The 15,002-nt window shown below is 43.4% G+C and overlaps 1 protein-coding gene across 4 annotated transcripts in view; it reads right to left on the bottom strand.

The window, feature by feature from the left end:
• The window catches only part of INPP5A (inositol polyphosphate-5-phosphatase A), a 193,535-nt gene that overhangs the window by 75,932 nt on the left and 102,601 nt on the right, over positions 1 to 15,002 (bottom strand). For all 4 annotated transcript variants that reach the window (XM_031063467.1, XM_031063465.1, XM_014310273.2 and 1 more), the window contains exons 5-7: positions 11,128 to 11,191; positions 7,608 to 7,711; positions 1,103 to 1,155 (exon numbers count right to left, since the gene is read on the bottom strand). In XM_031063467.1, the coding sequence (XP_030919327.1) occupies positions 1,103 to 1,155; positions 7,608 to 7,711; positions 11,128 to 11,191 (221 nt within the window). The remainder of the gene's footprint in view (positions 1 to 1,102; positions 1,156 to 7,607; positions 7,712 to 11,127; positions 11,192 to 15,002) is intronic.

Below are 15,002 nucleotides of genomic sequence, written 5' to 3' on the forward strand. Positions count from 1 at the left end.
TACATTTAAATCTGTCTCTGAAGAACCTTTTTTTCTTGGAAAGGCCTAAAAATAAGTGAATGTTGTTTTTTCAGCAGAGAAGAAATCCCAGAGGACAGAAGAGACAGAACCTAGGGAAGTCATGATGCAAGAGCAAAGTCCAGATTAGCACCTGATGTTAACACCCACTTCTGCAATTATCTAGCGCTGGAATCACACCCGATGCATATGGATCTGGAAAAATTAACATGAACCTACAGTATCACACAACTGCCTGCCCGATTTCTGGGTCAGAAGCCCATAAAAGTAATAAACCTGGTACCTTTTCTGTTTTCTCAAGCTGTCTAATTAAATAAACATGCTTATGCCAACAAAGCCAGAACACTGTTCAGTACTCAGAAGTCAACCTATGTGAACATCCATGAGATTTCAAAATCAAGCTTTCAATTGTAAGATGTGAAACAACCACATGAGGAAGGGAAAAGTGCTGAATGTTCATGTACATGTACATGACTACAATATAAGTAAGCAGTAAAGACCAAAGCTGTGGGTACATGGTAAAAAAGCAAGGGCAGATTTCCAGGTAGGCTTAGAGAAATCTGAAGAAGATTTCTTCAGATTTCCATAAAACACGCTCTTTTTGCAGAAGCCCCAGAGGTGAGGGCTGCACAGAGCCAGGCTGTGGTGCCTGACCCAGGTGAGATGCTGCCAAGCCCCAGGAGTGGTGCAGCAGCAGGGGGACAGTGTGAGCTCCACGCTGTGCCTGACCCCTGTGCCCTGCCCACGGGCACCCAGAGCCCCCTCTGACTGCACGGGGTCACACCAACACCACCGCGCAGCAGCAGGGCGACAGTGTGAGCTCCACGCTGTGCCTGACCCCTGTGCCCTGCCCACGGGCACCCAGAGCCCCCTCTGACTGCACGGGGTCACGCCAACACCACAACTGCTCGTGCACCATCACAATTCACTGAGCACCCCATGTTCAACAGACAATAAAGCAGGTGTGGAACCTACCTGCTCTATGAGCAGACCAATCTACACATAAAAATACCTGCTTGAAATTGTTGTTAACAAACATACATAAAACAAACGTAATCAGAAACAACTTTAAGATGCAACTTACCAATCAGTAATACACCACCTTGTTCGAATGAAACCTTTTCTGGACCACTTGCACTGAAAAATAAATTAATAAGACCCAATCATCTTAGGTAAAGAATACTGTGAAAGTGAAATGTGCTGATGCAAAGAACAAAATGAAGCAGAGCTCATCCATACATTATAACCAAGAAGCACTGAACACAAACTGAGGTACCTTTAAAACAGATATTGCGTCTTTTATAAATCCTGGAATTAATTATATTTTTGATCCTGCAGCAGTTACAAAATTACATGTAAAATTAATAAAAGCCCTGGCAGTTGTTTACAAATGAAAGATAACCAGATAGGAAAGCTTTCCAGCTATATTTATGCTTAGCTTAAAGCAGCAAATTCTTATTACCTATGCAATGTTTTCTAATGTTTTCTTTGTAATTTTACCTGAACTGTAAAATGTCATCCGAGATTTACATCAAATTAAAATGAATGAGATCTGCCAGAAAACTATTTCTCTTGCTGAGCCAAGCCACCCAATATTTCTACAAAAGGTAAGAATTTGAATGGTGGTAAAAGATTCCATTCATCACAGCCACACCATTGGTTAGAAAGCCACAATTCAGCTCGGGCCATACATGTCATTCACATACAAGAAGGGGTTGTTCAGCGCCACTTCCAAGCCACTGCCACAATCCACAACCTCCCATAAAAATACATGATTCTGCATCCTATTTAGTCCTTGTTAACAATGCATGTGTGTCTGGGCTAATCTGCTCTGGGAATGAATATTGCACCATACAAGCCGAAATAATGATGCCAATGATTTTGTAGCTAAAGAATGTGAGTCCTTATTGTGAATAAATTGCCAGTCCCAGCAGAGCATCCCCAGTCAGAGGTACCACTCCCCCAAACCTCTCTTGAGGCACTGGCCAGGTGTATTTATTCTCTCTAAAAACAGACAGTTCTCAATCCCAAACTCTGCTGAGATAGTGAAGGGCCTCCACAGACCAAACCAGGCTGACTTAAAATGAATTACAGAATCACAGACTGGTTTGTGTTGCAAGGGACCTTCACCTTGTTCCAGCTTCCCTGCTGTGGTCAGGGACATTTTCCAGTAGACAATGTTGCTCCAACCCTGTCCAACCTAGTCTGCATCTTCTGATCGTCCCTCAGGGAAAAGGGACCCATTTCCCTCCCCTTCTCCTCAGGTACAAGCACAGTGACTGCAGCCAAGACCAACCAGAAACAACACCATAATAATTATATTTTAAATAACAATCTACTTTATTGCAAATTTTTTTTAACAGTGAAAAATTAGCCTCTTCTGCAGGTCCAGCAAGCACTCAGGGGATGGCTGGCTGGAAAGCAAACACTTTACCCCTTCCTAACAGGATCCACAGCTGGAGCACAAATCCCACAATCCAGTAATGTTGTTATATCGCAAGGGTTCTATTGTCATTATATTGCAAAGGTTCCATATTGCTAGAGTTTTGTACCTCCTTGATGTTTCTCATAGGCAGCTCCTCTAAGCACTGACTTCCTTCTCCTTGCAGTAGCTAACTGACTCCAGTTCCCCTCAACCAACCAATCCACTTTTTCATAACACTCTTCTTATTGATTATAGCTGTGGCCTGTTAAAGTCAGGCCTCTTCCCAATCTCTAATAATTGGCTCAGCTGCAATTTCTTAAGGGGTAAGATTACTTTCTATACTACCTTTATTTTCTTGTATTGTATCCCCCTACACAGTTAGGCCTCTTCTGTGATGCTCATGGGGGCACAGTTACAAGTAGAGATGTCAACACTTATTCAGAAGGAAATCAATGAAAAAAATTGAATGCTAAAAGCATTCAAAATTGGCTCAAATTTAATCTTGATTAAAAAAGGGAGCTTTGTCATTTCCTTCTTAAAAACAACTACACAGAACTTAAAATCAAGTAGTCCAAGCCTGTGATGTGGTCCAAGATAATGTTTTCAATCAGGCTGCCATTTCTCATTTGCTATTTTCCTCTCTGGCAAAATAGCAAAAGTACTTCAAAAGATGCAACACCAAAACAGGCCCAACCAGATCATCTTGCTTAGAGTCATACTCAGCTGGGTTTTGAGCATCTCCAGGAACAGCCATTCCACACCCTGACTGGGCCCATCTCCTGCTGTTTAACCTCATGGTGAAAGCTTTTTCCAGATTAAATCAGATTTTCCCTTGCTGGATCTGCTGCCCCTCGTCCTGCTCCTGCAGAGCCCCAGGGCAGCTGTCCTCTGAGCCTGTCCCCTCCCCTCTGCTGTGTCCTGCCACAGCTCTGGGCCAGCTCCACACCTGGAGCTCTGACACCTCACTAGCAGAAGTCCACACCAAAAAAATACAGTTTTTAAAATCACAATTTGAAAACTAATAGTTACATTCTGCCAGCTTTTCCTTTGTGAATAGAGTCCCTGAAGAGATTGTGCTGACCTTTTAAAACCCCCCAGAACCACCACCTACATAAATAACCCCTGCTACATCAGGGGAAAGGACCTCCAGGCAGCATTAACATGAAGAGAGAGGTTAGAGAGGGCTAATGTCAAAAAGCACTGTGAGCAATAAGTAATGCACACAAACCATGATTGATAATGACCAGCACAGAGCCTTAATTCATCTTTTCTCCATCATTTTACTGAGGGGGACCATATCAAATTAAATAGTGACCCAGAAAGGGTTTATTCAACCATACAAAGCAGGGCATGAAGGAAAGACATATTAAAGTGGTGATGACTGCAGTGTAATTGCATCTCCTTAAAGGAACACCACAGCTCAGAGGGAAACCTGAAACAGGAATCAGCCAAATACTGGCAGCAAGAGCACCAAGGTACTGAGCAACACCCAGCACGGACACGGCTTCCTTGCCCTGGTGAGAACTCCTCCTTCTCAGAGCCTTACACAGGAGCCCAGGTGCCTCTGCTCATGACATGCTCAGGGTTTCACTACACAGGAAACAGAGCTGTATTATGGCAACTTGCCATGAAAACCATGTAGAATGGAGCTCCTAACTCAAGATACTGCCTTTCTTCCCTTAGATCAGTTGCTTCAGCAGCTATTGAAGTCAGCAGGTCCATAATACTCCAGACTGAGTCACTGCCAAAAAGCAGCAAGTGGTGGACAGAGCCAGGAGAGTTTGGGTCTTTTACTGGCCCAGAGAGTAAAGGGAGGAGCTTAAGCTCACAGTGGAAAAGGTCACACAGCTGAGGCTGAATAAAGCAGGAACACCTGTGCTCTGTACTGTAAAATAACACTTGTTTCACTGTGCAACTGGCATATACCCCAACCTGCAAACTACCTTTAGCTACTCAGAACTTGAACACACTTAACTCCTTTAACTTCAGTAAATAATTCACTTATCAATAACTTGTCTATTTAACATTAGGAATGAAGAAGTTAGCAGGCTTCAGGCCTCCTAATGCAGCCCAGGAGCTGGAGCTCAACAGCTCTGATATGAAGAGTCATCCTCAGCCTTGGGTACACACTGCAGCTGAACAACATGCCTCATGTACTTTTGGATCATGCATGTGCTTTAGTATTTCTAAATGAAGTATTTGGAATGCAGAAAGTTTTGGAAACAGAATGTAAAAAAGAGTTATAGCTTGGGAAGGAGGAAAGAGAAATTTGCTTTTTATTGCAGATTCCAAAGCAACAATCTTTATTTTTACTTTAACAAATAGTCACTAGCTGCTATACCATCTGTAAGCCCACATAAAACCAGGTGGAGATGACATAGGTCATCTTATGCTCTCAGAGAGTGATCTACATTTTAAAATAGGAAAAAAAAATCCTACTTCATGTCCCAGAAAGGGGATACCACATCTTTCACCTTATATTATTAAGTCTCTTCTCAGATCCTCTGTTAATAGGATTCCTTTAGCCAGCAGATGGATTGTGAATACAGGCAGTTTCATCTACTAAAAGACAACATAAATCATAATTGAGAAAGGAGAGACCGCAGTAAGGTTATCACCATACAGCCTCCTCCATGAAAGGTTTGCATTAAAGCATTAGTGAAATTAATTCATCTTTCATAAGAGCTTTGAGCAGTATCTGTGATCTATGATAACAACCAATTTCTCACTATGAGAAAAAAAAATTACTCAGGCCTGATAGACTACACAAATCTGCTTTTTTTAAAATGGCCTAACATTATCTAGAGTGTTGCTCCCAGAGGCATCATTTGAGGTTTATGCCTTGCCAAGAGGACCCATAAATCAAAGCAGAAAGTTTTGTTAGTTTTATATGCAGTGGGCTGTAATTATTTTGAATTGCATTATGCCTCAATCGCTGTAATTACTTTTAGATCATCCTTAAACAGCTGCAATAAAAGAAATCAGTCTTAAACCATTTCTCATACAAAAAATTGCAGATGTGATATGAAAGGTCTGGCTAAAACACACAAGAACATGTCAATGCAATGTTTGGGTAAATATGCTGCTCATGCTTTCTGCTGGGTAAACCCAAATTTCCAAAATACACATTATTTTGTGGCCTTTTAATTGCTATTACTAACATTTGTCCAGAGAGAAAACATGATAGCAAATTAATTTTAGCTTTACATATAGAAACATGCATCTGAGAACCAAAACTATCTCCCTGTTGATTTTTGCTCTTGCTGTGTCTGTGTGTTTCAGACACTTCTTGGTCCCCAGTTCCAAAGAAAAACAGCATGGTCTAAGAATCATTGCAATTACTTCCTAACTTTTCAAGTCACATGGAAATATACTGGGTTGGCACATGCCAGGGTGCAGGCCAGGCGAGCACACAGGGTCCAGAGCTGCAGTGGATGCTGCTGCTCCTCACGTCACTGCAGACCTGCAGAGCCCGTGTCCCTTTCCTCTCCTTCTGTGCAAAGCTCTGCAGCAGCATGGCCCCAGCCTGTTCCATGGGTCTGGCTGCAACAGCATTCCCAGGAATGGTGCTGAGGGCAGGAACAGAACTGAACTTTCAAGGTGCTTCAGAGATTAGTTCATTACTTAATTGCATATATTTGCAGATTTTCTCTTTTCCTGTCTGTTCCTCCTCCAGGTAAACACTACCCCTGACAACCAAAACACAGAGGTTTCTGCTCAGAACAGTTGTTCAAGGCACTGGAACCAGTGGGAGCAGTATGAGGGTGTCACAGCCTCCAAAGGCTGCTCCTCGGGCTCCAGTCCCCACAGTCCCCGTGGTCCTGTCCCAAAAGCAGCACAGGAGGGTTTGCAGAGGAGGAGCTGCAGCTGCTGATGAAGTGAGAACACCTGATCCCTGAGCACCATTCCTCCGTGTGGGAGAGCCCTAAGACCCAACCGCTGCTCCAAGAGACTCTGAAGCATTGTTGATGCAAGCAGGGTAATAAACAATGCTGCACAAGTTACAGCTTTGCCAGCATCACAATGAAGCAATAGCAGGGAAGTAAATAAAGGAGGAAATAGTTCTCCCGGGTGTCAATGAGCAAGGCACAGCTTGTCCTGGGGCTGTGAGGCAGGCTGGCAGCACTCAGCTGCTGTGCAGCGCTCTCAGCCCTGGCACAGCACTGCCAGGCACGGCCACAGCTCTCTGCCAGAGGGGAACACAAACACCTGAGGAATGGCTCCAGCTCCCTCAGAGTGATCTAACGCTTAGCTTCAAACTATTTGACATGTTTATTCACAGGAAGTGAACGCTTTGCAAAATTATGTCAGAGGCACTTTTCTTTCCAGTACTGAGATATAAAAATAAATAATTTAGTATCAAAGTCAAGAGAATGAACAACCTTCATCCTACCAATCCCATAACTATTTATGCAATGCTCTGCCAAGCACACAAGCACTGTGTAAATATCTCTAAGTGTGTATATTTACAAATTCTAAATTAATTTTAGGAGTTTATTTAGTTCTTCATTTTATTGAAGTAGTGACATGCCTGTTTGATCCACAAATGTTACAGCAGTTCAACAAATTTATTCACTTGGTTTGAGGAGAATATTAACCATTAAACACCCATGTTCTAGATGTTCTTAAGAAATTAAAATTGAGAAAATTAAAGAAAATATCAAAGAAGTGAGAGTCTGCACTTTCAGGCGCAGTGCAAGAAACCCCTCAGTTCTGCTTGTGTTTCTGGTTTTGACAAGACCAGCAATCTCAAATGTGCAGCACTCCCCAGTTCTTTTGAGAACAAGTGCAAAGGGAGTGTGAGGGCAGCCTTGGAGGACAGTGTCAGTGTGTGCTTGGGTCGGCTGTCCCTGCGCTGGCTGGGCTGGCAGAATCCAGCAGCACAGAGCTCCTGAGACAGCCCTGCCATGGCACACTGCCACACTGCCTGGGCTTTACTGCACAAATCAGTCTTTGCATCACTGTCCTCACCCTTCACAAGGATTTCTTACTGGATTTTGGGACATCATGCCATGACTTAAAACATGTATTACAGGTGTCAAGAAACAGACAAAATTCCAAGATTCCATTCCGCCCTTATCACTGAGAGGAGCTGCTCAAGAGTAGTCAGAGGAAATCAGAATCAAACCTGGTATTTGGGAATGCTTCACAGTTCTGTACATACCTCAGGGAAATAATCCTGTGGAAACTTCTCTTTTTCCAGCATGGGTGTGCTTTCTAAAGTGTCAGAGTAGATTTCTTTCCCAGTAACCTTTTTATACTTCTTAGCTAGGAAGAGAGATAAACCAAAATTAACACACATAACTTCAACATTACGAGCATCTTCTCACACTTATTGGCAAAGCAGCAGCATTGGAAAAACAGCTGGTAAATCAACAGGATCTTACAAAAAATGTGAAGCACTGAACTGTTCTGGGGGAAAATAAACCCCCCTGTTTATATCAGACACCTTGAAGTTGCACAGTTATGATATTGCCATTTCTACTACCCAGAGCCCTATGAAGTGTTGGAGCTCTAATTGTGAGCCTGATCTCTGTACACCCTTGCACTCAAACCCATCTCAGCTGCTCTGAGACCCTGCAGCCCCCAGGCTCCATCTGATCAACCCTTTCTGGCCATCAGCACATGAGGCATGGATTTTTACAGCTGGAATGGGTGTTGGACTAGTACAAGAGACTCAGTGGTGATGCACATCACTTTCCAAAGTCTCTGATGAACAATTTCTTCACAGACAGAAACAACACAGACTCCTACGGATCTACTCAGCTCATGAATGAGAGGTTCTCCTTCTTGATCCACTTCACACTTGTTTTCTCACCTGATGAGAACAATGTACTGGCATATCTAAGGTGAGAACCTGACTTGGTTTAACTCCTCTGACACAGGAGCTCGGGCAGCTAATGTTCACCTGCCATTATCCTGGACCTACTCAACTGGAGTCAGTTTCAGCTGGGAATGTGTAAGAGAAAAACTCCAAATATTATCAAGATTCCTAAACTGTTCAGTCCTACTGGATACCTGAGGAAGCATTTACTGTAATGCAGCCCAATGTCTTCAGGGAAAAAAAAAGTATCATTCTGTATGTGCCAACCCCTCTGAGGCCTGGCTCCCATGGGACAACTGAACAAATATCCTGATAAACTGATCTGGCATCATTCTAAGTAGACTGTGGATGGATGTGACTCTTTCAGCAAGTTTAACAGTGTCAGCAAAGAGATCCTGATGCCTTTTGTGTTACAGAAAAGACCTGGCAGAAGCGCAAGGACTGAAGGCATCTGCTTCACTGACAGGCAGCAGCTGGCACAGGGAGGCACCTCTCCATCCCCCACGTGAGCCAGAGGCTCATTGTGACAGGACTGCAGAGCAGAGCACGCAGGGGCAACACAGCCTGGCTGCAACCAACACCAGCTCCACTCCGCTGCTGACCTCACACCTGAGAACAAGATTTGTTCTGTAAATACAAGTGGTCAACTGGAACTGGCCTAAACCCCCTCTCTGAGAGGACATCCTTTCAGAACAGTCAGCTTGGCACTAGTTTGAATTGTAAGCAAATTTTTGGGCTTCTGACCACTGTGAAAACAGCTCAAAAGACCTACACTATAGCATATAATATGTGAGGTTGCAAGAGAAAACTATTCCTTTTTCAAAATGAAGATATGTCTTCCTGAGATCTGAAAAACAGCGACAATCTTTTTTTTCCAGTCTGTATTCAGCCACATCCAACTGTGCAGTGAATTTTGAAAAGCAACAGTAATGGTCCAGGAATACTGAATTGTGTATAAACATCTATTTTTTGCACGTTTTTGAGTAGAACCAGAATTTCATAATGATTTTTGTGCAGAGAATGTTTGTATCCATCTGGATTTTTCTTCTGATTTAAGAGCTTAATACACTGTGAAAACGTCAATAGTCATGAGAGAATAGGCAAGTTTTACATTTCCCCTGAAAGATGGGAGCCTTTGGGGTCATATTTTACAAACCCTATGCTGGGAGACGGATTCTGCTCTGACAAGAACAGCGTGTGACTTACAACACTCATTCACACACTTCCTTGATTTTTATTAAGAGTTTTTTCCTTCTAAATGATGTTTGGGCCAAACCCATCTTTATGAGCATGGTTCACATTGGCAAGTTGGCTCTGCTATGGTTTTGCCATGCAAAACAAAGCAGCAAGCATTTAAAGCATTTCTTTTCTGAAACAAGCATCTGTTTATTGTTTTTCTAAGAATTATTTTCCTCTAAAGTTTTTTCTTCCATTTTCTCACTTTTTAAAAATTCTTACACTCTCTTTAAAAGCTGAACAGTAGCAAATAAGCAAATAAGCTGCCAACAAGGGACTAATAAATCCAGAAAGCTCCCCTTTTCCTAAAGCCGCTGTCATTTCCCGGTCAGGAGCAGGACACCTCCCGTCTGTGACCACTGGGAGGGACTTACAGGTGGAGCTTGGGGCGGAACTGCTGCTGCTCCTCTGGTGCTGATGGGATGGAGCTGAGGGCTCAGGTGTGCTGAGACAGCTCCCAAACCATCGGCACACAAAGCCATTTGCATGGCAGAATGAACAAACAGCCTCACAGAGGACAGCAAAGTGTCCCACCCAGGGCCTGGGCAGCCCCCAGCCTCCCCACCATGTGCACACTTCATTCCTGAGCGCCTGCAGAACTGCTCTCCTCAGGGACAGAGCCCAGGTACGAGCTCTCAGGAGTGCCAACTCTGCTGTGGAGAGCTCCCATACGGTTTGTCAGAAATAAAATCACTCTGTCTGTGACATTACAGCAAAAATGTTCCTTCAGGACTGAAACCAGTGGTAACAGGAGGACTTACGTAGGCTAAGTCTTGAATTGTACATACACAGACCTACTGTTCAAATATTTCAGGGCAGGAAGATCCTATACCCTCAATTATGTGAGCAGAGAGAATCTGCTGAGAACAAAAGTAATTAATCCATATAATGATGACAATTAGTTCAGTCCATAGTCACCACCATTTCAACAGTGTCTCACATTAATGGGATGCTAGACATGGTATTAATGTGAGTCAGCTCAGTAAGCTAAATGGAGCTCAGGATATTTTTGTATTAAATAGATACAGTTGTCAACTGAAATAAGATAAACTCTATATGATCTTTTCTATATTCACCTCAGGAAGCATTCGATAATTTTCTGTGATATTTCTAATATTTAATGTATATAGCCCAGCTATACTTTCAAACTTGTGAGACACAGCAAGACCTGCAACCTGAAGGGTCATTGTGGGTTAAACAGTGCCACCCTCCTACCGACCTGCTCTGCTCCCAAGTAATTTAAGCCATAAATCTACCTCAGATGCTTTGCAAAATGGCCATCACTGTTGGACAGTTAAGGTCTTGGTTCTGTATCTGATCTACATGGGAGAACCTTGTGGCCATTCAGAGTTCTGAAATCCTCAGGGATCACTATGGACCTAAAGGTGCATGGGAATGATTAATGCTCTGGCTTGCAGCCTGTGGCTGGTCCATTGACTACTTCTAAAAGGTCTATAAAAGGTAAGAAAAGCAACACCTGTCACCAAGGGGCCTGCCTGAATTTTACAGGAGCCTGCATAACACGAAAACATTGCCAGGTACCACCATCATAAAAGAGGATGGAAAAGCTGCCTTGATGTATAAAGCCAACTAACCATTAGAAACATTTAATACCTTTGCTTACCTTTAAAATCAAACTGGTAGATGTTTTTCAAAGATTCATGAAGAAAGTAAAAACTTCCTAGAGCCTGTAAAAAAAATCCAATAAAACATGGAATTATAATAATATGTACTTTGGCTAACAAAACCGAAAAGAGCATCAGGCTTTACAACCACAAAAAAACCCTAAACTCAAGAAATTAAATACTAATAAATAACCTGATGCTTACATTTTCTAAGATCTATAAAAATTTTAATTTCTTTTGCTGCTTCTGTGAGATTTCATCAGTCATTATAAAGATGACCTCTAGCAGCTGACTGACTGTGATAAGGGCACTGCCAGGTGTACACTGAAGCACCAAACAGATGGGTGTGATAGGTGACATAGACAGGTGCCTTTCTGAGCCCCCAAAACAGACCCTCAATTCTGTTATAAAAACCTGACCATTTCTTCTTCACTTTCAAAGCAAAACCAAAGCTTCTAGAGCATGTGGTACAGGGAACAAGGGCAATTTTGAAGTTTTCTAACTTGCACCTAAAGCCTCTGCAAAAGAGGCTCCACGGCCTCTCAACACAGCCTGATGTGGTTTTTCCCTACCCTGAAACTTCAATCATTCCTCAAGAGGGACAGCCCCCCTTTGCCTTCCTGCACCAGGCCCCTCTCCACGTGCCCCTTCTCCCCTGCCCCCCCAGGGCTGCCCACCCATGGGGCTCACAGTCCCTCCCCGGTGTCACGGGAGCTTTGCCACGGTGACACACACAGGGACCGCGAGCTCGCTGCGTCTTCTCCACAGACATGTCATCTACTGCTTTTCCCCAGTTAATGAGAGGAAAATTACATATCAGAAGAGAGCAAATGAAAATCAAGTAAGAAAACCACAGCAAATAGATTTTATGCTGGAATATTTAAAAAAAAACCAAAACAACAAACAAAAAAAAAAAATTAAAAGGACAACTTGATGAGCCTTGAGATACATCTGATGCACCAAAAGAAACTGAAAAAACCCCAGCCTCTTACTGGATAAACTTACTAAGAAGAATAAAAGAAGCAACACATTAACCAAAAAGGAAGATTTAGTTTCATTGCATCTTTTCCTCTCCAAAACAAAGCCCCTCCCAGCACAGCAGTGCTTGGTCCGGTGACTGCTGCATTATTTATGAGATGTTGCAGATCCAGAGATTAGACATTGGCTGATTTGTCAAAAGCACAAACATGAGGTCCTGCCCATCTCCTTGACATATCAGTCCATCCAACAGAAAGCAGTGCCACATGTTTAATTGATGAGTATGTGTCCCTGTGACCCAGGCAGATTCCTTCAGGCCTCTGGGTGTCTTTTTTATAACACAGACGAGGTGAACAAGGAACTGCAGGAGACATCCCTGGGAAGGACTCAAGGTTAAGTGTGCTGCAACAAGGACACATTGCCAGGAGAAAATAAATCCTCATACAAGACAAAAACATTGCCACCTGATATTCCCTTCTGGCCCATCTCTTTCTTCAATGCGTAGGGCAAAATCTGACATATATAAAGGTAACATTTACTATATAATAATACTCTTTAAGAACTCAGTATAAGGATAAAGCTTTTTTTCTTACATGGCCTTCAGAAGAAAAAGAAAGGAGCTTTGGCAAGTATCTGGAAAGTATCATCCCAAATGTATCCTGTCTGAAAAATTTAAAAGCAAATGAAAGAGGGATCCTGGAATGGGAAATCCTAGGCTATGTCAGTAACACATGGCAATCCAGCCTACCTGGAACATCTAAGTGATGTTTTTAAGCGAGCTTTTCCTTTTTGCCCACAATGCAGGACAGCAGAACCCTGCTGTGAAGGGACCTCTGAGGTCTCCAGCGCAAGCCCTGTCAGCGTGGTTGCTCAGGGCACTGCCCAGGAGACTCAGAACTCTCCTGAGGTGGAGAGTTCCTACCTTCCCTTCTGAGCTACTGCTCCTGGGCCTCACCACCCTCTCGGTAAACTTTTCCCTTCATTTTCATTGGAATTCCCCATGGCTCAGCTGAGATGGAAATTTATGACTGAGTGAAAAAAAGTAATTGGAAATAGTGACTGATCAAATTCAGGTATGAATAATACCAAAGACAGGTGACCATTTAAATCTAGGTGACAGGATTGTGAACTCCAAAGCTTCTCTATGTAGCATAACAACAAGTAAACCAAGAAAAAACCAGATGCTCTAAACCCCATTTCACTTAGTGTGTCATAGCTCTATTAAAAACAGTACTGCCATTCATGCTTAAGCCACAGCTTCATTTCTGAGTGTCACAATTTGTTCATCGCTTGACTTTGTACAGTTTTAATCTCATTTTTAAAAACTAATTTTTGAGACTTATGCAGCAGAAGTTTAGTTTGATAGCCTACACTTGTGGCACTGAGTATCAACTACTCGTGCACAATGAATCTGTGACAGTGATGAAATAACTCTGTCAAGTTTCAGGAGCTGATACCACTAACATTCAGACTGGCCTGGACTGTGCAATTCCAAACACCCCACTAAAAAGAATCAAACCTATAATGGAATGGAAATTACAGCTATCACTATTTTCCGCATTACTATAGACTTAATCAGGCTTAGGTACATAAATGTAAACTTGCAAAAATGATGGAGTGCAGTTATAATTCTGTGCCCTAACACAATGAAATATATTAAAAAAACTTTCCAGGGCCTACTGCTTAGGCCCTTTTGTTGAGGCGATTATGTTAATTCAATTTATTTCTCATAAAATGTCAGTTTAACAATAAAGTTAAATTAGATTAATTTAAAGTTGAAAAGCTTTGCTTTATTTTCTTATTTACAATTTCAGTATCCTTTGGAAAAAGCAGACTTGGCGCATAAAATATTTTATGTGCAGCAGCACATAAAATATCTAAGTGATACAACACAGGAACACATTAAAGATTATAAACCACCCAAACATCTTAACTTTTAAATATCTCAAACATAAGGAAAGAAAGCTATTACTTGTTCCATTTGAAAGATTGCTGAGATGGATGACTTCTGCAGTTAGCAGAAATTCCACACCACCTGCAAATAGGTGCTTGTACTGAAATGGAAGCTCAGCGGCCATGCTGCGCACTGTCCCTCCCTTCCTCAGTTTCAGGGACATCAGCGGCTGCACCACAGCACACAGCCGACCCAGGAATATTGCAGCCCTCTCCACAGCAGCCTCTCTAGAGCTGAAACCTGGACCATAACACCAGGGGCCAGCTGAGGCTGATTTCCCCACGCACCAGGGACGAAGCACCTCCTGCAGCTGCACCCCCAGTGCTGCATCAGCCTGAGCAGCTCAGCCTGCAGCTCTCATCACCCAGAGCAGCCCAGGGCCTGAGGTCAGCACTCAGACACAGCCCAGCACCTCTCACCTGAGTGGAGCACTGCAGCTCCAAGGCTGGCCCTGGGGATGGCACACGCTCTGCTCACCAAATGTCTCACTGGAATGAAGGGCAGGCAGCAGCCACAGGTTCTCTGCTTGAATTTCCAAGCAGTCTGCAAACACAGACCGGTTGTGAATTCTACTTCAGCAGGCTTAGGGCAGAGCAACGAATGGATGGCTCACAGTTAGGCTCAGATCAGAAAGTCCCCAACTCATCAGGCCAACCTGGCAGCCCCTGGGTCTGTAACCATATCAAGGTCACGGTACTCAGTACCACCAGAAGCTTCTAGACCAGCCCAGCCTGCTGGCCTCAGGGATAAAGGGACAGCACATGTTTTTGCCAGGACTGATCAGCCAGCTGAACTGGGCAGGAATTGTTCCCTGGCAGGGTGGGCAGCCCTGGCACAGGTGCTCAGAGCAGCTGGGGCTGCCCCTGCATCCCTGGCAGTGCCCAAGGCCAGGCTGGAAACTGGGGGTGGGAGCACCTGGGACAGTGGGAGGTGTCCCTGCCA

This window comes from Geospiza fortis, unplaced genomic scaffold (assembly GCF_000277835.1).
Source record: "Geospiza fortis unplaced genomic scaffold, GeoFor_1.0 scaffold298, whole genome shotgun sequence".
Taxonomy (NCBI): domain Eukaryota; kingdom Metazoa; phylum Chordata; class Aves; order Passeriformes; family Thraupidae; genus Geospiza; species Geospiza fortis.